Genomic DNA, 24,017 nt, shown 5'->3' on the forward strand with positions numbered 1-24,017 from the left:
CTTCTCTCTTAATTAAAAAAAAGAAACCTATAGGGAACACACTCACTTTCTCTTTATGGATATTCTCCAACAGTTAAAAAAAACTTAGTAACACATACTGTATATAGATATTTGTCTTACCTATTAAAGATTTGATATTTTCTAAGATTAAATCACTAGTAATATTTCCAGATAAATCTTGCCCCAATTCAGCAATCAGCTTGGCATAACCTTCATTCTCTTCTCTTAACAAATTGAATTTTTGCTGCTTATAACTGAAATTAGATAAACATCATAAGGGGGATAAAATTAATTCAATTAAAAATTACTGTATTCTTCTCACTGAATTTTCTTATCTCTCTTATTTACAACAATCGTAAGAATGGTTGTTCAAAGTTTACTTCTTCATGTAGCTTTTAAAATAAAAATTAACAGTGGCTCACAAGAGACACCCCAATGTTAATCACACAGGGAAAACCAGTAACACAAAGAAAGAATACTGCTAATCTCAAGGAACAATAACATACCACTATTTCCATCACTAAGATGTACTAGAGTGTATCCATAGTTGTAAATTATCTTATTGATAATAATAAAAGCACTATTATTTTAACTTCTAATATGGAGAAAAATTAACATTGGTTTCATACAGATAAAGTTCACTGCTGACTCAATAATCATAGGCTATTTTTAAAAGGGAAAAAACACAATACATGCTAACAGCAACAAAAAAAATCTTCAAACTGCCTTTTAGAAACTTCTAGTATTCAAAATGAGAACTAAGAAAACATACTCAGATACTTGATCTGCAACATAAAGATACATGTACTTACAAGAGCTTTGTCTTGATTTTAACTGACTTTTGATTGAACTGCTGTGATTGTTTAATAAGCCCTAATGATTCCAATGTTTCTGGATCCAGGCGTTCCTTTAGAACTGTGTCTGAAACTAAATACTGTATTAAAAAATATTAAAGGCCATTTATTCCTTAGCATTCCAATGCATATGCAATCTTAATGTATTCAAAATAATTTTTCCCAAACAATATTAAAAATCACATTAAACATATATCAACAACTTTTAATTTATAAAAAAAAATCTTGGAACTTCAATTTAACAAAAAGGATGACTCCCCAAATACTGAAATATGTGACATATAGCTCTTTTAAAAACTCACTAAAAAATTACATGCGTGCTGTACACAGCCTACAAGTAAGAACTACAGATGAAATTCTGATTAAAGTTGAGTCTGTCAACTGAATTTTTCTTTAAGATTAATATAGCACTTCAGCCTTCTTTAGTTTCTACTGTTTAAGTCAAATTCTAGTACAGCAAAGACAAGGACACTCTTCCAGGTCTGAGTAATAGCATTTCTCCTCGGTTCTAAATTTATGAACACAAAATGGTTTACTAGACAATGATTACGACAAGTTCTTGAATTTATTATTTTTAAACTACCTCCATTCTTTTTCTCCTTGCCTAATAAAGAGTTTATGAAAAACTGTTCAGTTTAAAAGCTGTCCACATCATTTCTACTCACTTGATAGATGCTTACCTTTTTCCTTATTTAGAACTTTCTAGGTCATGAATATGACCAAAAGTTTAAAATATACAGATTGTTTAAGTGCTATGAAGCATCCATATTTCATAGAAATAATCAGCATGTCTAATTTTACAAAGCATTCGATTTCAAAATCCAAATCTCACCTTATAATGAATGAATAGCCAAGTGAGTGTCACTATCCTCCTCCATTAACATGATTAACTATGATTACAATTGTTCAACGTAAAAATCTAGAAAGGAAAGTATTTTTTTATAACTTACCAAACATGCTAATACCAATTGTGTAAAATAGTCTCTCTTGCTTTTTTCTTCTAAACAATTTGTCTCAATATCTATAATGATGGAAGAAAAAAAGACAAAAGTTTGATTTTTCTAGACTCTCTACAGCACTATAATAGGATACTTATTTTCTTTAAAACTAATTTTTAAACCCTTCTTTCTGAATTTGGAAAAAAATGTGTAAATATAGTAAGCATGAGCTGTCCTTCATATGCATATGAATGCTTAGGATTAATTTCTCCTCATGCTGGAGACTGACCCTGGGACCAATGGCATACCCATAAAACGGTAAGTTGATTACACAGGAACTACATGCTATGGCACTAGAAGCAACAAAACTTCGAAAAATTAATGTTCTCAAAAATGGAAATATTCAAGCAAATTTTAAATGACCACACATCAGAGATACTAAAGAACGATTGTTCCTTAGGTGGAAAGTTGGACTGGGTGAGAACAAAGATCCCTTCTAACACTAAAGATCCTCTTACTTGTGAAGATCAAACCCTTGACTCTGGCCGCCTTGGTACCATGTACCACATTCTAACCAAGCTACCTGGCCATCAACTCTATGAAGAGACAGTATTAAAAGAATATTTTTAACATCTTATTTTGAATTACAATTCTGGTCAGCAAATAAAAATTTATTCATGATTTTTATTTTCTTCCTACTGAAATATTTAAAAACTGAGACCCGAGTTTCAGTAAATTATTCAGAAAATTTGTCAATTTTATGATGTAGGAAATAAAACAATTAGCTTTTAATGCCAAGCATCAAAAAAAAAAAAAATTCAAGGAGGATTGACAGGATTACAAGGTTGATCTCAGGATTATTGCTTTAACTCAACTCATAACTTAGAAGAGGCACCAATTTTAGAGATGCAATAAAATTGTCTTCTAAGGGTTCTACAGTTCTATCCAGATGTCCTACCACTGCTTTGCTTCAGTTTACTTTCTATTGCCATCACTGAGAATCAAAAGAGAAAGGAATTTATCATCAAACATATCCATTTTCCTGGCCCTTCTCCCCTTTCCCTTCTTCGACAATGCCATTTCCCAATATCCTGGCCACTGTAGCTAAGCACATGGTTAGCTCAAGTGTATTAAGAGAATTTCAGGGTGTAATTTATACAATGTAACTGTAATACAATCTCATCCTCTCAATAAGACTTTTAATCCATGTGGATCTCATCAATCCCTTCCAGGGACTCCTAGCTGCTTCCCTGTTGTCTGGTCTTCTGGTCCCTCCTCAACCTAGAACTTCAAGAATATTAATCTTGAGGGGTCAGGACTAAACTGGACCCATTCTTTTAACCAACATCTATCTACCAAGGCCCAAAAGTCCCTAAGATCTATCCGAAAAGTCCCTAAGATCAGAGCACCTGGGTAGCAGGTTCATTCTCTTCAAGCCAAGTCTGCTCTCCTCTTAGCTACGTGACCTGATCAAAATACCTCTGCTGATCCACCTCAACAATCAACACAGGACTCTATTATCACAAGTATGTATGCCTTCCCTGTTTTCTTTATTCTTTTTGTCCTAACTTATGAAACTATTCTAATAAATTTATTCATTATCTTTGACTCATCAACCTTGAGTCAGTACTTGGTAAATTCTCTTTAATTTCCCCTATGATTTTACTAAAAAGCCCTCAGCCATTTTCAATTCTAGGCCCCAGGATCACCAACCACCCAATCCAGCTTAGAGATCCCATCAGTGCATCAAGTTACTTCAGACTTCCCCTTCCAGGTTAATATAGCTCTCAGGTTCCCTCATCCTTACATAATTAGTCTTTTAAAGAAGTTGCTATCTTAACCAGGAAAGTACAGCACTGATTTCTCTTATAACTGTTAAAATATTAGAAAGATAAAATGATGTAGTAAAAAGATTATGGTCTCTGGAATCAAAAACACCCAAGTTCAAACTCTGGCTAAATAAAAGGCCTTGAAAAATCCCTTCTCTGAGCTTCAATTTTCTGATCTGTAAACCTACCTTACAGAAGTTGCTGTGAGGATTAAAATGAAATTAAATGCGTAACATAATACTTAGAACATAAAAGGTGCTCCAAAAATGGCATCTACGTTATTACCGTTATCACTATCTTACAGGTAGCTTCCATTCTTACTCCTATTCCCCTAGTTTGGTCTAGGGTCATCCTTGGATCTTTTTTTTTCTGCTAAGGGTAGGGATGGGTGAGTGAGGGAACAGGTGAGTGAAATTCTCTAAGTTTGCCATTCTAATCTTGCTTGTAAAAATTGATAGGCTAGGGGTGCCTGGGTGGCTCAGTTGGTTAAGCGTCCAACTTCGGCTCAGGTCATGATCTCACGGTTCGTGGGTTCGAGCCCCGTGTCGGGCTCTGTGCTGACAGCTCAGATTCTGTGCTGACAGCTCAGACAGTTCAGATTCTGTGTCTCCCTCTCTCTCTGCTCCTCCCCGACTCAGGTTCTATTTCTCTGTCTCTCAAAATTAAATAAACACTAAAAAAAAAAAAAAAATTGATAGGCTAAAAGAAATTTCCCAAGAGAAACCAAACAATCCTCATAAATTTATGTTATCAGTAAAAAGCAATGACTTGTAACAATAATTCATATTACTAAATAACTATGAAAGGAAAATATATCCTAATAGAATAAACCGATAAAGAAATTATTAGAACTTACTAGTAGGCTAACCTATGATCACCCAAAGAAAGACATAAAACATACTCCTGACACTATCAAGGAACAACAGCTTCCACAAAATGTTACCTACAAATCACTTTCAGTCCTACAAATTTATAGTAAAAAGCATTTTTTTAATTTTTTAAACTTGTCTCATGCTGTATTTATATGTAACATAATGTAATACCTTTACTGCCTGCTTTAAAAATTCAGCTTAAGAGGTTTTTTTGTTGTCGCTGGCATAAATCAATTCAATAGACAATATGAACATATACTTTATGATCCAAACCAGGACAGTTTTAAGACTGAAATAAGGCACTATTAATTATGCCATGGAAAACAAGACAAAGTGGGACATATGGTCACCCTATCAGTGGTTTGCTCTTTTCATTTATCACTCACAGTCCACATACATTTTGACCTGTTCCTGACATTACTGCTGTTATGAAATCTTAAATATCCTGAAGGATCAAGCACCAGGCATTTAGATTTGTTGAGATCAAATTCCCAGATTCTCAGTAAGACATTTAAGTAACCTATCTATTCTAGGAATTAAGATTAATGAGCTAAATTAATTCACTCCAGCTTGACAAACTCTCCGAGGATATCTTATTTTAAAGTGAATACTATCATGTCTGCTAAAGGTTTCTATTAGATCAAAGTTCTAGAAAGCATAATACTGATGGAGAAAACTGTGCTCAAAGTTATTTTAATTCAAATCTAAAATTAGAGAAATAAACTTATAATATATATTATTTTTTAAATCCATGCTTCCCATGGAGAGACACTACCTTTTGTTCTAAGTCAAAGAAATATTTCTTTTCCATCTTGCATAAATTCTTATTTATTCTGGAGAGAGAAATTGCTATTTCCAAAGCTGGTTTCTCATCCTCAAAACAAAAGTACTTTTAATTACTTTGGCTCTTCTTGCTCTTTCTAAAATTAAGAAGAATCAAGAGAGTATATATAATAGCAAAGTAAATATCTCTTGAGTGTCCTAAGTTTGGGATTCTCACATTCATTGATAACCTGAAGTGAAGAAGATTAATCCTGTGGTTACTAAAATATGAATAATTCAGACTAAATGAACTTCAGAAAACTTTTTTTTTTTACTTGAAATGACTTAATTTAGCTCAATTTTAGATAAACATACATTCCAAAAAACTCCCAACTATTTGAATTATAAACTAAAACCATCTAAAGTTAGTTTATAAACAGTGATTATACTCACATTTGACTTACAACACCACATTGTCTATAAAAGTAAAATAATACAATCTAGATTTGTAGAAACATTTGTTTGAAAGAAAGCATTTTATTTAACACAGTATATTAATTTACCAAACAGCACTTTTACAGGTGAAATAAAGGCTTAATACCTACCTAATATGCAGAATACATCAGCAAGAATGGAGGGCATATCCTCACGAAATTCCTAATTATAAAAATATAATTATTCACAGTAAATACATGAATAGCATACCAGCAAGTATGGCTTCAGAACAACACTCTTCAGTAAAACTTAAAACCTAACAAAACCCCAACACCACTATGGTGACAAATAATAAAATTCTTCAAGTTTCATAATACAGAGAAAACAGAAAGAGGGAGACAACACTTGGAAAAAAAATGTTTAAATGTCTACAGTGTAATAACTTCATAAAAAACAGAAACCTAAGCAAGCACTTCAGGAAATATTAAAGAGCACAAATGAGTGACATTTTTCCAAAGAAATTCATGTTAGAAACCACTGGAATTTGGAGTACCTTATACCTACCTAAAACAAGACTGTTAAAAATGGTACATTTTTCATCTACAACTTTAAACGTTGTGCTCATGCCTGAATTAACACTGATCTAAGCGAAAGTCCTAGTAGTATCAGAACAGAAATCTAAAAAATACAAAAACAATTACAAGCTGTCGTTCCAGAACTCAAGATTTTCTGAAGATGAAAATAATACCAAAAATCTATCTTTATTTTCTTTATGCACTGATGTTTGTAGCCTTTGAAAAAACCCAAAATTCTCCCCTCATTTCTGGATGAAAATTTCAACATTTATTCTAGATTTGTCTCCTGACTTTAGTAAGGATCATAGTTCAATCATTGCAATTAGTTTGCTAGCACTACAGCAACCCTTAAACTAGCCTTTTTCAGATACCAAAGGAAAAAAATATGATTCTAACGAAAAAACTGGCAGCTGTAAGAGACACGCAAGATATGCCTCCATGGCTAAGAAGATATGGGGCAGTGAGATACAAGACTATGAGAAAGCCATGGCAAAGATCCAGCTGCAAAAGTATATAGAAGGACTCAAAGGAAAGGGGAAGCTAAGTAAGAACAAAATACATATTAAATCTATTTCAGGGCACCTGGGTGGCTCAGTGGGTTGGGCGTCCGACTTTGGCTCAGGTCATGATCTCACAATTTGTGAGTTTGAGCCCTGTGTCGGGCTCTGTGCTGACAGCTCAGAGCCTGGAGCCTGCTTCGGATTCTGTGTCTCCTTCTCTCTCTGCCCCGCCCATGCTGACACTCTGTTTCTGTCTCTCTCTCTCTCCCTCTACCAAAAATAAATAAACATCAAAAAAACTTTTTTTAATCCATTTGAACTATTCATTTTCAAAAAATGGGAAAAAGTATTAGAATCAAATCCATAAATACACTAAACTCTATACCAGTGGCCAATTTACAGAAGTAAATAACCTTAATTGCATACCAGACTTCAGTCTCAAAAGTTTAAGGGCTATGAACTTTCACTAAGTCTACTTGAATGCAAGTACTCAGGCTACTTAAAGACCAGAAATGAGGGAGCCAGACCAGAGTGTTCAACATGGAATATTAGTTGTTGAAGATACAGACTACTCCAATAGGAATTAATACTGCTGTAGTCAAATAGATACAGCTTAGGGATAAAAGAGAAACTCATACTGGGCCTCTACTGTATGTAGGTGGAAAAAATCCCACAGCTAAACATAGAAGTTCCTTAAGACTATCCTTGAAAAGCACAAAAAGCATACAAAGGAGATTACCTATCTTAACAGCAAAAGGCTACAGAAGCTTAAAACAACACAGGGGAAATTCATACTGGTATCAAGAAGCTCCAGGTCTTACCTCACTGGAACTTATTATGAAAGCTCTTCTCAACTGGGTAAGTAATTATTTATACAAGGTTAAAACCAAGCCTAATAATAACAGAATAATACACTGCACTTAAGTGAAGAAACTTAACTACTGGTTTACAATAATTAACACCCTTAACAATTTGAAAGCTCATCATACAATTCAAATACCAAACACCCATGAAAAGTATCTGGTCTGAATCTAACTTAAATTCTCTAATAAATGAAAGAGTGAAATAATAATCACGTTAAAAAGGTTAGAAAAAAAATCTAGTTATTCATATTTTCTAACACAGCAAACACATGAAAATTGGCATCAAGTGAGCATTAGTTAGAACTATGTAGGGGCGCCTGGGTGGCTCAGTCGGTTGAGCGTCCGACTCCGGCTCAGGTCATGATCTCGCAGTCTGTGAGTTCGAGCCCCGCGTCGGGCTCTGTGCCACCAGCTCAGGCCTGGAGCATGTTTCAGATTCTGTCTCCCTCTCTCTCTGACCCTCCCCCATTCATACTCTGTCTCTATCTCAAAAAAATTAATAAACATTAAGAAAAAAAAAAAGAACTATGCAACCTCAATGTAAAATAATTTAGGGGTGCCCGGGTGGCTCAGTAACCGACTCTTGATTTCAGCTCAGGTCACAATCTTCCAGTCGTGAGATCAAGCCCCTCATCAGCTCCAAGCTGGGCATGAAGCCTGCTTAAGATATTCCTTTCTCTCTCTCTCTCTCTCTCTCTCTCTCTCTCTCTCTCTCTCTCCTCCCTCCCCCTCCCACCCCTCCCCACATTCGATCTGTCTCTCTCTAAAAATAATTTTAATCCTCAAGTTTTAAAAATATATTTAATATCTAAACATAACCACAAACAAAAGAAAATGCTTTGCTATGCTATATTGGGAGAAAAATATTCTAGCAAAATTATTTTTATAGTAGCATTTTTAATTAGGTTTTAATTAGGTTTAATTAGGTTTTAATTGATTTCATTATAATGCAGGATTATTTTTTTTTTGCCCTCCCAGCTAACCTAACATTTTCTGCTGTACTCGCAACGAGACAAAAAGATTAAAATATCTTTAGTTCCGCCTAGCAACAACGGCTTACCAATACTGCCTTAAAACATTACTATAATTTTGAATAAAATGAAACGCAAGTTTTACACTTTAGAGATCTTTGTATCAAAAGCAAAATACGTGGGGTGCCTGGGTGGCTCAGTCAGTTAAGCGTCCGACTTTGGCTCAGGTCATCATCTCACAGTCCGTGAGTTCCAGCCCCACGTCGGGCTCTATGCTGACAGCTCAGAGCCTGGAGCCTGCTTTAGATTCTGTGTCCCTCTCTCGTTCTGCCCTTCCCCCGCTCGTGCTCTGTCTCCCAAGAATAAACATTAAAAAAAAATTTTTTTTAAAAACAAATATGTAATAATTATTAAAATAGAAAACATATGTATATATACTTACACTAATGTCATTAAGAACATTAGATGCCTGTTCATGCTTTAGATTTCCTTTAATGACATGGTATGATAACTCATAAAGAGCTTGCTGGAAATCTGTTGAACATAAAAGAAGGAATGTGAGAACACAATCTCTCGAACATAAAAGACCCTCTGAGGGAAGACTTCTATATTTCCTACTTCTCAAAATTATAAGTATCAATAATGATGAGAAAATACACTTTTGATGCTTTTCTCTAGCATGTTTTTTTCCTTTTACTTTCACAAAAACACAATACTAAAAGTAGAAAAAAGTTAACCTGGACTCCACTACAGTAACTACTGCTTTAAACATTTCCTTCCCATCTTTTTCTACATGTCTACATATTTTACATATTTGCATCCACAGTGCACATCATGTGGTATTCTGATTCCCCCATAAACACTTTTTAAAGTATTTTCTCATGCTACCAAAGTCTCCAAAATTATTTTTAAGGACAGCATTGAACTCCAGCAAGTGGATATAAACTAAATTAACCATTTATTTCACCAGCAAATTTCACAGATTTTTCTAAATATATTCAGATTATAGGCAATTCAATCTCAGGGCAACAGGTAAAGAATAATAGTTAATATAAAATTAAGTTCTATCCATATCCTACTGTCAGAGAAATTTCTATCCAAATCTAGATCTTTTCTCCTCTATTTTCATCAGAATTCAAACTTAAATAATTACATATGTACATACATAAAATGGCAGTCTAACGAGAACTGTCAACCACAAGTAGTCTCATTTGCTATTACCATAGCCTCCTTTCCTGGAGGAGGAATTTGGGGGTCAGGGGGAGTTAGTGGTCAGGTGAATACCTCTTTCTAACCATATTTTTCTTTAGTTCTATACACTGAAAACTTTACCTCCTCTCTCCCATTCAAAGTAGAAAAACAGGGGCATCTGGATGGCTCAGTCGGTTAAGCATCCGACTTTTGGTTTCACCTCAGGTCATGATCTCCCGGTCTGTGGGTTCGAGCCCCGCATCAGGCTCCATGCTGACAGTGTGGAGAATGCTCGGGATTCTCTCCCTCTCCGCCCTCCCCCCGCCCCTCCTGCATGTGCACGCGCACACTCTCTCTCAAAATAAACAAACTTTTTTAAAAAGTAGAAAAACAATTGTATGGTGACAAATGGTAACTATGCTTGTGGTGAGAATAGCATAATGTATAGAGTCAGAGTTGTTGAATGACTATGTTGTACACCTGAAATTAATGTAACATTATATGTCAACTACAAAAATTGAAAAAAGTAGAAAAACAAGAAGCTCTAAAAAACAGTTGTAAAGTCAAGTCAATTTATACTCCCCTTTTGAAGGGAATCAAAAATCTTTCAGGGCAAAATAGCAAGTAAACCATCAAATATTTAAAAATCTTCTCCCTTGGTTTTTACTAGTCACAAAAAAGGAAGAGTATAGAAATCAAAACTTGGGGCGCCTGGGTGGCGCAGTCGGTTAAGCGTCCGATTTCAGCCAGGTCACGATCTCGCGGTCCGTGAGTTCGAGCCCCGCGTCAGGCTCTGGGCTGATGGCTCGGAGCCTGGAGCCTGTTTCCGATTCTGTGTCTCCCTCTCTCTCTGCCCCTCCCCCGTTCATGCTCTGTCTCTCTCTGTCCCAAAAATAAATAAACGTTGAAAAAAAAAAAAAATTAAAAAAAAAAAAAAAAGAAATCAAAACTTATATCGATACCCCTTTAAACAACTTTATTTATTTGCAATTTTATTAATTTATAATTATTTTACAATGAAATCAATTTGTCCATTAAATTATTTGCTAAAGAAATATAGCCAGAGTATCCCAATTCCTTATGAAGAATTCATTATTAAACATGGTCGAGCACCTTTTTCATAAATATGCCTTCATTATACTTATGATAAACTATACAAAAGCCAAAATGCAAAGGAAAAAATTTCTATTTGTTAGTATGGTAGAAATATGAGGTCAATTTCATGCTTTCAATTTCCAATAAAATGCTTTTGTAACAAATAATATTCATTTAAAGTTATCCAGAGGCACTTGGGTATACATGTTGGGTATAGAGATTACTTAAAAATAAAATCTTGGGAGCCTGGATGGCTCAGTAAGTTAAGCATCCGACTTCGGCTCAGGTTATGATCTCACAGTTCGGAGTTCGAGCCCCACGCCAGGCTCTGTGCTGACTGCTCGGACCCTGGAGCCTGCTTTGGATTCTGTATCTCCTGGTCTCTCTGCCCCTCCCCCGCTCGTGTGCACGTGCACTCTCTCTCCAAAATAATAAACATTAAAAAATTTAGTAATAATAAAATAAATAATAAAGTCTTTAAAAAAAAAAAAAGGTACAGGCAGGGGCACCCAGTTGGCTCAGCTGGTGGAGCATGCAACTCTTGATCTTGGGGTTGTGAGTTCATGCCCCACGATGGGTGTAGAGATTACTTAAAAATAAAATCTGGGTGGCTCAGTCGGTTAAGTGTCCGACCTAGGCTCAGGTCATGATCTCATAGTTCATGGGTTCAAGCCCCTCATAGGGCTCTGTGCTGACAGCTTGGAGCCTGAAGCCTGGCTTGGGATTCTGTCTCCCTCTCCCTCTGCCCCTCCCCTGCTCACGCTCTGTCTCTCTCAGTCTCTCAAAAATAAATAAATGTTAAGAAAAAAAAATTTTAATAAAAAAATCTTTTAAAAAATTCAAAATAAAAAAAGTTATTCAGATAACTTAAAAAACAAAAAAGCAGTCACTCTTAGAAGGACAAGTTGAGCATCATAAACTAAATTCCCAGAAGAATATGGGTTCATCAGGGGCTGAGGGAATACTAATCTTATTCAGAGAAGGAGATTAGAGAACATATAGCCCAGGTCATTTTGCTGACATCAAGTGACATAAAACAATCACAATGTCATCCACAAAATAGCGAAGACAGTCCTCAATTCACATGTTTTTAAATACCCATTGAAGTGGTTAGGAAAGTCTATCGTATTTTAGCCAGAGAAACAAGAAGCGGTAGTGTAAGATTACCAAGGCTAACCCCACAAAATCCTGTAAATTCTATACTAACGTTGAAAACCATTACATTTACAATGTGGAGGAAAACCTAACAAACATTATTATACACAAAAATAAAGATTTTATCCTAACGCCAACATTTCAGAAAAAGCAGGGTTTTTTTTTTTAAGTTTATTTACTTATTTCTTTAGTATTCTCTGCGCCCAACCTGGGGCTCGAATTCACGACCTGGCGATCAAGAACCACATGCTCTTCCGACTGAGCCAGCCAGGTACCCCTCAGAAAATTAGTTTTAAGGATAGCCAAAAGTAAAGGGGACGTCTAGAGATTCTTAGATATTCTCTGTGGGATTTAGAACACTGAAGACGCTAGTTCTTGGTTCTGTCAGGACGATTCATGTTTATCAGCCATCATTACAATATCATTATACTAGGGGGAAGGGACTTACAAAAAGGAGAAGTAGTCTGTGCAAGGGAAACTGCCTCCCTTAAATTCAAAGGAAGGGCAGAAAGGGAAAGGGCTGAGGGAACACCACCCAAACGCAATCCCCCTGACAGATTAAATGAAATTCTGAAGAAATAACATTCAGTTAGTTTCCTGCATAGACTACCAACTGAGGCCTTTAGACCAAAGCCTGATTGGTGGCAGAGACTGGCCAAAGAATGTACATATTGAGGAAGCATGCAAGGGCAGGTGAAAGAGAGCACTGGCAATTCAGCCAATGAGGCCACACTCATAACTGTTTTTGGTTTCATATGTGAATCAGAACAACGGTACAAATTAACAATAATCTGATATTTATTAAAGATCCATACAGTCCCATTTAAAACTGAAGAGTAATCATTCTGTGTTACACTATTTATAGTTTTTCTGAGAATTCTTTCTCTTATTCTACCCACATAAGATTTTAATCATAAACAAGACAGACGTTAACTGAGAAGTTATAAACTTGTTTTAAACATAGGGAAGCCTGGGTGGCTCAGTCGGTTAGGCATCTGACTCTTGATCTTGGCTCGGGTCATGATCTCACAGTTCATGAGTTCGAGCCCCACATTGGGCTCTGTGCTGAGGGCGTGAAACCTGCTTTGGGATTCTGTCTCTCCTTCTCTCTGCCCCTCACCCGCTTGTTCGTTCTCTCTCTCTCTCTCTCTCTCTCTCTCTCAAAATAAATAAACAAACCTAAAAAAAAATAAGGAAGAAAAAAAGTTAAGTACCCAAGTGCTTTTAGAAAGGAATTTTTTTTTTTTTTTACTTTCTTACATTTCTGGCAGTCAACTAATTTATTCAAAAGAAAAGGCATTATAGCAACCTCAGAAATCTTTATAAATGATCATGCAACTTTATAAGCAGGATAAATTGGAAAATAAGTGGGGATGTGGGCTAGGAATGTTAAGTGTTAAAATAGGTCTTACCCAAATGACAGGAAAAGCAATGGCTAATTCATTTGTTTAAAAAAATGCTTTCCACTAGCAAAATACAAGCATTCTTTAAAAAATATACTCATATTAAGATAATATTTAATTTTTGATAAAACAAAAATAAATCTATAAACATGGCTTTTGTCTTTTCACAGACATAATTTATATAACTATAATTAATTTTATTCAATCATTCTTTATTTAAAATAAATTATTGATTATAAATTATTTTTTCCAGATTGAAAAAATGTTACAGGTTCTACCCTCAGTGAAAGCTACATATGAAAATGCTTTAAACTTACTAGACATAACTGCTTTTGTTTTTGCCTCTCCTTTTCTAAATCTAATGCCTGATTTTAAATAAATAAATGTTAAAATAAATTGTAAAATCCTTTAAAATTTACATCCTGTTTAATTAATTTTACTTAATAAATCATACTTGTGATATGCAGTAAACAACTCCTTTGCTTTTAATGTTTTCCATGACAACTGTCTTTAATAAGATCCCTAGATACCACCTAAACATAACCAGCTTTAGTAAAAACACAACCTCAGTTTCTGGAAATTTCCTAGTGCAAACAAGATCAGAATAGTTTTTCCAGGCTAGCTTTTCTCTTCTGTTTATGACTGATAACTAGCCTCTGTAATTTTTAATACAGCTACCAACTGCTGATATTTAGCTAATCATGTCGCAATTATAAAAGCCAACATATGACGATTATGCAGATCAAATAACATCCATACAGAGATATATAGTCTTACCATAACTATAGTTTTAATCCTAACTGTAATATATTCACATAAAAGCTTTATATAATATGAACTATATCTCAAACCTTTTTTCATTCATAACAATTTAACAGAAAACAGGACATCTATTAATGTTGACCAGACCAAAAATAATAGCTATGATACTTTTAAAAGTCTTACCTCTGTAAGTTGAACTATCATGGCTTTTATTTTCACTGAGGATCCGGCATAAATGCAAACTAGAATAAAATAGAAATAATATGTATTAATTTCCAATCCTAATATAGATGATCCTTATAGAGTATATTATATCAACTAAAAGTATTTGGAAACGTATAAGATATGTTTAGATCCATTAGTTTATAATGAGAATAAAACAAACCTAAAAACCCTAATTGGTCAGAACTGGAGGATGCTAGTGAATCAATTCATTATTTTTGAAAAGTGGTAAATAAAAGAATAAAAATCAAGCACTTACTCTGTTTTTCACATATGAACCTGTAGTTGATAAGAAATGTCTCTGTACTGAAGTATTTCAGCTAATAAAGAAGGAATGACAGAACATAACCATTTTAAGATTCCTAATAAATTGAAGGATCTAAGTCAGCATCTATCAAGAACTGTTTACATCACAAGAGACAAACATTATGTGTATCCTGATCCTGATTTTGAAAGAATACACCAAGCCACCTATGAAGTTGTCTTTAAAAAAAAAAAAAAAAAAAGCCATGAACCTAAATTCAGACTGTGGAAAACTCTACAGACAATGCCCCAGTCCCTTCAATAAATACACTGCAAGGAAAAATTAAAGATGCTAGGGAATCCTCAAGGTAAAAAAAGACTTAAGAGATGTATCAATCACAATGTTTGGACCCTATCTCAAACAAGTATTTTTTTAAATTAACATTTCTGAGTCAATTGGAATATTTTATAAAGATCTTATAAATTCTATAAAAAGTTATCTTTAAAAGATAATGCTGAAATATTCACAGATGTAACGGTATTTACTTCAGTAGAATGGGAAAATGGGTGGGGTTTTAGATGAAACAAGACCGGCCAGCAGTTGAGAACTACTGAATCTGATTGATGATTTCATTGGTATTCTACTTTCTCATCTGTTTGAGATTTGTTGTTTCCAATAATAAAGTTTAAAAACAAAAAAAACCTGAAAATTGAAAAAATACTTGTATTTTAAAAACCTCTTCATTAGATTAATTTAAATGTTGCAAAGAAGGATAGATACATAGAATACAGTGAAAAGGGATAAGCTTAATTGGAATTCCAGAAAGAGAGAACAAGGGCAAAAGCAGTATTTGAAGAAATAATAGCCAAGAATTCAGTTTTCTAGAACCTAAGTGAAATCCACAACTGGGCATACCATAGTAAAGCTAGAGAAAATCAAAGACAAAATCATTTAAGAACTGGGGTGGGGGGGGGGGGACCTATCTTCAGGACTTCTCAATGAGAGCGTGGAAAGATACATCCAAAGTGCTGAAACAAAGTACCTGCCCACCTAAAAATTCTATACTCAAAAAACATAGTTCCAAGAAAAGACAAAATAATGACTGAAGTTCATACAAACAATAACTGAGTTCACGCACTAAAATAAATACTTAAGGACATTTCTTAGGCAGGATAAAATTATTAGAGAGAACTTTAGAGTTACAACAAGAAATGAGGAAAAAGTGGCAGGTACATGGGTAATTCTAAATGAATATTAACTGATAGTTAATAATAGGGTCCTGTGATATTTAAACATGTGCAGTATTAAATATCTAGATAAATGGAAAAATAATATTGAAATCCCTCAAAAGTAATGTGAGTTTATCCCAAATACACAAAGTTGGTTCAAATTAATTCACCACATCAAACTGACTTTTAAAAATCATGAGTTAACAGATGCATAAAAGACACTTGGCAAAATTCAACATTCATTCACTAGGTTTTTTTAAACTGTATTTATTCATGGCGGGGGGGGGGAGAAAAAGAGAGGGGAGAGAGAGAGAATCCCAAGCAGGCTCCAAGTTGTGAACAAGGAGGAGCCTGACGACACGGGGCTCAATCCCACAAATGGTGAGATCACAACCTGAGCTGAAATCAAGAATCGGACAATTAAACAACAGAGCCACCCAGGTGCCCCACACTAGTTTTTTAAAAAGATTCAAAAATAGGGATAGAAGGGAACAGTTATAATTTGGTAACACAGCAGCTCTCAGTGTGGTTCACGAATCCCTAATCCCCAAGACACTTACTAGAGTTCTGCAAGGTCAAAACCATATTCATAATAACACTAAGACGTCATTTCCCCTCTTTGCGGTATTAACATTTGCACTAACGGTTCAAAATAAAAGGAAGGAAAGACTGCTGGCACCTTAGCACGTATCAAAGGCACTTGCATCAAATTGCCTCACTGATTCTTCGTGATCAAGAGATCAAAGGAAAGCATAAAGCCAGTCCCATGTAAGATGTCACTAAACTGTTTCATTTTATTTTTCATGACCATTCACAAAACAAGAGCTGGTTTCATTTCACTTAAAAAGGTACTTAATTGGAGTGGCATCAGCAAGATGGCAGAACAGGAAGCCCCAGGCCTTCCTTCCTCCCAGAGAGGATAAAAATTACAGAAACACCAACTCAACAACAATATACATGCAAAGTCCCTTTATGAGAAATTCAGAAACCACTTAAGAGGCTCCAGGTGAGCACTAAAACAACTGCATCAAAGCCAGCAATAAAATTCATGTCACCCTTTCACCATTGTCCCTCCTCCTGGCACAGCACCACACAACTGGAAAAAAAAACTCCCAGCTCCCGAATTCTCCCTGGGGAGGGAAAGAGAAGACTGGACTTTACATCTAACATTCTGACTTGGGGTGGGGGCTGCTGCCAGAGAGACTAGTTTCTTTCCGTAACATCAGAAGCACAGAAGGACCTGGCGTACTCTAGGTGCCTGAGACCTGCTGACAACAAAAAACAGCTGGGTGGTGAGCTGCAGATCCAGAGAATCCACAGTACAGCAAACAGAAACCAATACAGCTTCAGCAACCTCTCCCTCAGGGGACAAAGAGAAGACTGGAGCATGTGCCCAACGTTCCAGCTTTTGGGTGGACTGCCTGAAGGACTTCTGTTTAGCCTGACCTAGGGCACTTGACAGTACCCAACATACTCTAGCCGCCTGGGGGCCACTAAAAACAAAAACGAGCTGGATGGTATGCTGCTACTGCACAGGACAACAGATGGACACCAAAGGAGTCCAAGCAAATGAGTACAAGCTTCTGGAAAAAACTGGAAAATACCTTTAATATGGAATCTATACACATAAGTCCAAAAGACATATCCACAGAGAAGGTTTGAGAAGCCCCCAGATGATCCAATAGCCAGGATGCTTGGTTAAGGCCTTTCCCTGTACTATGCCAATCCATAAACACTGGAAGAAAAGAGTGTTTTTTCAAATACAGTCATACAAGCACAAAATTAAAAGGATGTAAAGAAACAGGGAAAATGGCCCAATAAAAGGTCCAAAAACTGACCCTGAAGAATTAGAGGTGTATGAGTTACCTGATGAAGAATTTAAAATAACTATCATAAAGATGCTCAATGAGTTCAGGAAAATGATGCATGAATAAAATGAGATCTTCAACAAAAGGATACAAAATATTTAAAAAGAACCAAACAAAAAGATCAGTGGCTGCCAGGGGTTGCGGACAGCCAGAGATGAACAGGCAGACACAGGATATTTAGGGCAGTAGAAATACCCTGATACCCTAATGGAGGACACATGTCATTATACATTTATACAAACCCTTAGAATGTACAACACCAAGAGTGAAGCCAAAGGTAAACTATGAACTTTGGGTGATTGTGATGTGTTGATATAGATGCATCAATTGTAACAAAGGTACCACTCTGGTGGAGAATGTTGAAAATAAGGCAGATAGCTATGCACGTAGGGACAAGGGGTAAATGGGAAATTTCTGTACCTTCCTCACATTTTTTCTGTAAATCTAAAATTGCTGCAAAAAAATTAATTCTTAAAAAAAATAAAACATAAGGTGCCTGGGTGGTTCAGTTGGTTGAGCGTCCGACTTCGGCTCAGGTCATGATCTCACAGTTCACAGGTTCGAGCCCCACATCAGGCTCCGTGCTGACCGCTTGCTCAGAGCCTGGAGCCTGCTTCGGATTCTATGTCTCCTTCTCTCTCTGCCCCTCTCCCGCTCACGCTTTGTCTCACTGTTTCTCAAAAATAAATAAATGTAAAAAATAAAATAAGTATTAGGGAGGATGTAGAAAAACTAGAACCCTTGTGCATTGTTGCTGGGAATGTAAAATGGTACAGCCACTATGAGAAATAGTATGGAAGTTCCTCAAAAAATTAAAAATAGAATTATAATCCAGCCATCCCACTTCTGGGTATTTATTCACAAGAACTGAAATCAGGATTTCAAAAAGGTATTTCTGAGGGGCACCTGGCTGGCTCATGGGGTAGAGTGTGCAACTCTTGATCTTAGAGTCCTGAGTTCAAGCCCCAAGTTGAGCGTGGAGCCTACTTAAAAAAAAAAAAAAAAAAAAAAAAGAGGTATTGCACTCCCATGTTCACTGCAGCATTATTCACAATAGCCAAAAAGTAGAAATAACCTACATGTACATCAACAGATGAACATATAAAGAAAATGTGGCATATACATACAAATGAATATTATTCAGCTGTAAGAAGGAATTCCTGTCATATATTGCAACATACATGAGCCTTGAGGACAGTATGCAAAGTGAAATAAGTCAGTCACAGAAGCATAAATATTGCACAATTCCACTTATATGAGATGTATCTAAGGGAATCAAACTCACAGAAGCAAAAAATACAATTTCAGTGTTTGCCAGGGACTACAGGAAAGACAAATGGGGAGTTGCTATTCAATGGGTATAAAACTTCAGTTACACAAGACGAAAAAGATCCAGAGATATGTTGTACAACATTGTGCTTATCCTTAACAATACGGTACTGTTACTTAAAAATGTGTTAAGGCTATTCTTGTTATGTGTTTTTATCTACAATAAAAAAATGTGCTTGATGAAGCAGTAAAACATATTAATGAAATCCTGAGCCTAAGAGCAAGTCTTTTTTTAAGAACATGTATTTTAAATTTTTTTTTTTCAACGTTTATTTATTTTTGGGACAGAGAGAGACAGAGCATGAACGGGGGAGGGGCAGAGAGAGAGGGAGACACAGAATCGGAAACAGGCTCCAGGCTCTGAGCCATCAGCCCAGAGCCCGACGCGGGGCTCGAACTCACAGACTGCGAGATCGTGACCTGGCTGAAGTCGGACGCTTAACCGACTGCGCCACCCAGGCGCCCCAAGAACATGTATTTTAATATTCTATGTGAAAAATGGAAAGTACACACAGAGCATTTCTGACACACACCAAAATACTACGGTTGTCTCCAGGAAAATCACTTAAGCAATTATTTAAATTGTGAGCTGATTTCTCATAGAACGCCATCTTTACTTGAAAGAACAACTCAAACCATGGTTATTCAGACTTGGGTCTTTGGCAGGCATTTTCTCAAAAATAAACCAACTGAGCCAGTTACTTCAAGGAAAACAACTGAGAGAATTTGTTGTTGCCAATGATAAAATGTAAGGTTTCAAATAAAAATTTGAATTCTGAAAACTTAGAGCTGCCACCACAGACTTGACTAGTTCCCAATTCATAAATCTTTCCTGATTATCTCAGTGATGATACTAAAGAACATGTTTTCTTATTTAATACAATGTATTGTGTTAGTATTTGGAAGAGCTGCATCATTCAGTGAACCAGTATTTTCCAATTGATCAATGCATGATGTTGCAAAATAATGCATGGGTAAAAGATTCCAAGTAAAAGAGAGACAAATGCACTTTAATTTAACAAAGTACAAAAAGTTCACTGATGCAGTTTTGGATTTGGCATTACAACAAATCATTAAGAAACTACCACTTGACAAATTTTGACATGATATCAAAGAAGAATATTTACAATTACCTGAAAAGACTATTAAAATTCTCCTCCTTCTGCCAACTACTTATCTGTGTGAGGCTGGATTTTCTTCATACATATCATCCACAACAATATAATGCAAACCTTACTTTACAGCACACATAAAAATCAACTCCAGTTAGGTAAGGCTTAAAAATGAAAAGCAAAAGGGGCACCTGGGTGGCTCAGTCAGTGAAGCATCTGACTTCAGCTCAGGTTATGATCTCACAGTTCTTGGGTTCAAGCCCCTCGTCAGGCTGTGACAGCTCAAAGCTTGGAGCCTGCTTTAGATTCTGTGTCTCCCTCTCTCTCTTCCCCTCCCCTGCTCTCTCTCTCAAAACTAAATAAAAAACTTTTAAAAATGAAAAGCAAAATAGTAGGTTTCCAGAAAATCATAGGATAAGTTCATTTGCCTTGGAATGAGGAAAGAGTGCTTAAACACAAAAAACTACTTAATCATAAAGCAAATGATCAATAAATTTGACATTAAAATGAGTAACTTCTGTTCATCAAAAAGTACCATTCTAAGAATGGAAATACAAGCCAGAGTAACAAAAGATATCTGCCACACATACAGTATAACCACAAAGGGCACAAATACATACTATATAAACTCTTACAAATCAATGAAAGAAATGCAAACAACCCAATAGAAAAATGGGGGGGGGGCGGAATATAGAGAGGCCTTTCACAAGAAATCAAAAATCCAAATGGCCAATAATATATAAAAAGATGCCCATGAAAATACAAGCACCAATAAACTACATACACATACATATCATATTGACAAAAAATTTTAAGTCTGACAATATTAAATGTTAGCCAGGATGTGAAGCAATGTGAACTCTCATACACCTGCTGTTGGGAGTATATTTTGAAACAGATTCACAGTTTATAGCAGAGCTGCAGTTTGTCACAATCTAGAACCCAGTGATTCTACACTTCAGTATACATCCCACAAAAATACATGCTTGTGTACACCAAGATACCTATATAACAATGTTTCCACTGGCACTGTTGGTAATAGCTGAAAATTCAAAACAGCAAAACTGTTTATCAGTGCACAAGAGAAACTGTGGTAGAGTTATGCAATCTTGTAACTATGAAAATCAAAGAATAACAAATACAAAAACATGAATGCATACTAAAGGCATAAGGTTGAGCAAAAGCAGCCAGATACAAGAAAACACACCCTCTATGATTCCATTTATAAGTAATTCAAGGCACAGGGGCACCTGAATGGCTCAGTTGCCATTCTTGATCTCACCAACTCTTGATCTCACCTCAGGTCATGATCTCACAGTTCATGAGTTCCAGCACTGCACTGGGCTCTGTGCTGATGGCGTGTGTGGAGCCTGCTTGGGATTGTGTCTCTCCTCTCTGCCCCTCCCCTGACTGTGTGCGCGCTCTCTCTCACTCTCTCTTTCAAAATTTAATAAACTTTAAAAATTTTTCAAGAACAAACTTAAGCTCACTGGGTAGTAACACTGTAAATAAGGGGCGCCTGGGTGGCTCAGTCAGTTAAGCGTCCGACTTTGGCTCAGGTCAAGATCTCGTGGTTCAGGAGTTCAAGCCTCACATTCTGTGCTGACAACTCAAGAGCCTGGAGCCTGCTTCGAATTCTGTGTCTCCCTCTCTCCCTGACCCTCTCCCACTTGTTCTCTCTCTCTCTCTCTCTCTCAAAAATAAACAAACATTAAAAAAAAAAACTAAAGACAAGGAAGAGAAAAATCATAAATGTCAGGAAAATGGTTACCATGGAAAGGTAAAAAGTGTGCAATCTGGAAGGGCAGTTATGTTGTCTTGACCTAGGTGAGAGTTACATGGGTGTGCATCTTACACTGATTCTTTAAGCTCTACATTTAAGTTTTATGCACTTTTCAATATTTTTTTAATTGCACAATTTAGAAAAAGAAATCTTACTACAAGTTGCACAAGGCTCTAACAAAAAAGAAAACCCATGAATGCACATGTTTTTTACTTTTAGGTCCAGCAATACTTTTGCCATAATCAATAAAACAAATAATTTTTAAGACTTAGAAAATATGCCTCTATATCACACCTAAAGTGAAATATGTCACATCACAATCACCCACAGAGTGGGTGATCATCTACTTTGCAGATTATCTATGCTGGTGCAGCTCACCATTCTGTGTCTTTTTATTATTTCAATACTCCATCATCATGATGAGCAGAGTAAAGTAGTTTAAAGTCAATAAACTTTTCCTAACAACAATTCAGTTGTAGGTCACAAAACCATCTTCAAAATCAAAGAATAAAAAGGCCTTGCCAATGGAGGATAATTATGAGATGAAATCTGCATAGTTTGAAAATCTCATTTAGTTATTAGTTTTTAACCAACTCCTATTTTAAAAAAATGAAAACAAAGAAAAATTTGCAGAGAGCACATTATAAATGGTAAAATAAACTAATTTAAGTTTTACCACAAGTACTTTCAACTACTTCCCTGGAAAACTAAACAGGCCTTCCAATGTGTTGAGAACAGTGGTTAAGCTTTTAATTTCTCAAAATGTTACACCTACCACAAGCTTATCTGAAATATAAAGCAAAATCAATCTTCCTTCCAATACGCAACACAGAAATATCTGCTTCAGACAAGCATGAGAAATGTAACCTAAAAATGTCTACCATGTAGCTTTTATGTTAAGAATAAATATATAAGAAAGTGTATCAAGATTGCTTCAATACTGGGGCAGCTGGGTGGCTCAGTCGGTTGCATGTTCAACTCTTGATTTTGGTTCAGGTCACCATCCCCCAGCGCATGAGATCAAGCCCTGCATTGAGCTGTGTGTGTCAGGCTCTGTGCTAACAGTGTAGAGCCTGCTTGGGATTCTCTCTCCTTCTCTTCTCTCTCTCTGCCCCTCCCTCTCTTTCTCTCTCTCCCCATCTCTCTCTCTCTCTCTCAAAATAAACATGTAAAAAAAACCAGATCACTTCAATATTTGCTATAAAGTATTAAAACAGTTCCTTGTGATTCTGTCCCCAAAGGTTCAATTCCCTTTAGAAAGTAGTAGTAGGAAACTGGCTTTTGACAGAAGAATGTAATGGAATCAAGTAACCCATCTTTCCCTTTGTACCCAGGCTACTAAAAAGCAAGGTCAAATATTCCTTTTTTCTTAATTTTTTTAATGTTTATCATATTTGAGAGAGACAGAGCATGAGCAGGGGAGGGGCAGAGAGAGAGAGAGAGAGAGGGTGACCCAGAATCTGAAGCAGGGTCCAGGCTCTGAGATGTTGGCACAGAGCCCAATGCAGACTCCAACTCATGAGCCCTGAGATCATAACCTGAGCCGAAGTTGGATGCTTAACCGACTGAGTCACCCAGGCGCCCCCAAATATTCCTTCTTATGGTGAATGTATTTGCTTATTCACATTTTCAGTAGCTTCATTTTCCATTTGTTTTACTAAGCTTAATGCATATATCTTTCACAATAATCCTTCCAGTGGGAAGGGGGGAATGTCAGTGTTCCCACTTCATCCCACTTAATCCAATGGTACAGCCAATGTTAGACAATTTTAAGAAATACCGTAATTGAAATATAATTCCATCTTGCTAGTCACAAGGCCACATATTCATTAGGATTCAGGTGGCAATGTCATCGTGAAGTATTAACTGGCATCTCAAAGATTTACCCAAATTGTGTAAGGAATCACTAATGGTTTATTAGGGTAAGGCAATTCATTTGCATAAGATACTTTTATTTCCCTAGTATAAAACAGTTCTTCCTTAGTTGTAGGAGGAAACTAAACCAGTTGCTAAGAATGTTCCCCC

The 24,017-nt window shown here is 36.0% G+C and overlaps 1 protein-coding gene across 13 annotated transcripts in view; it reads right to left on the bottom strand.

The window, feature by feature from the left end:
• THOC2 (THO complex 2) overlaps positions 1 to 24,017 on the bottom strand; it is a 111,129-nt gene that overhangs the window by 81,633 nt on the left and 5,479 nt on the right. For all 13 annotated transcript variants that reach the window (XM_030304607.2, XM_030304602.1, XM_030304600.1 and 10 more), the window contains exons 2-7: positions 14,389 to 14,447; positions 9,042 to 9,133; positions 5,861 to 5,912; positions 1,805 to 1,875; positions 813 to 934; positions 121 to 254 (exon numbers count right to left, since the gene is read on the bottom strand). In XM_030304607.2, coding sequence (XP_030160467.1) covers positions 121 to 254; positions 813 to 934; positions 1,805 to 1,875; positions 5,861 to 5,912; positions 9,042 to 9,133; positions 14,389 to 14,447 — 530 coding nt within the window. The remainder of the gene's footprint in view (positions 1 to 120; positions 255 to 812; positions 935 to 1,804; positions 1,876 to 5,860; positions 5,913 to 9,041; positions 9,134 to 14,388; positions 14,448 to 24,017) is intronic.

Source organism: Lynx canadensis, chromosome X (assembly GCF_007474595.2).
Source record: "Lynx canadensis isolate LIC74 chromosome X, mLynCan4.pri.v2, whole genome shotgun sequence".
NCBI lineage: Eukaryota > Metazoa > Chordata > Mammalia > Carnivora > Felidae > Lynx > Lynx canadensis.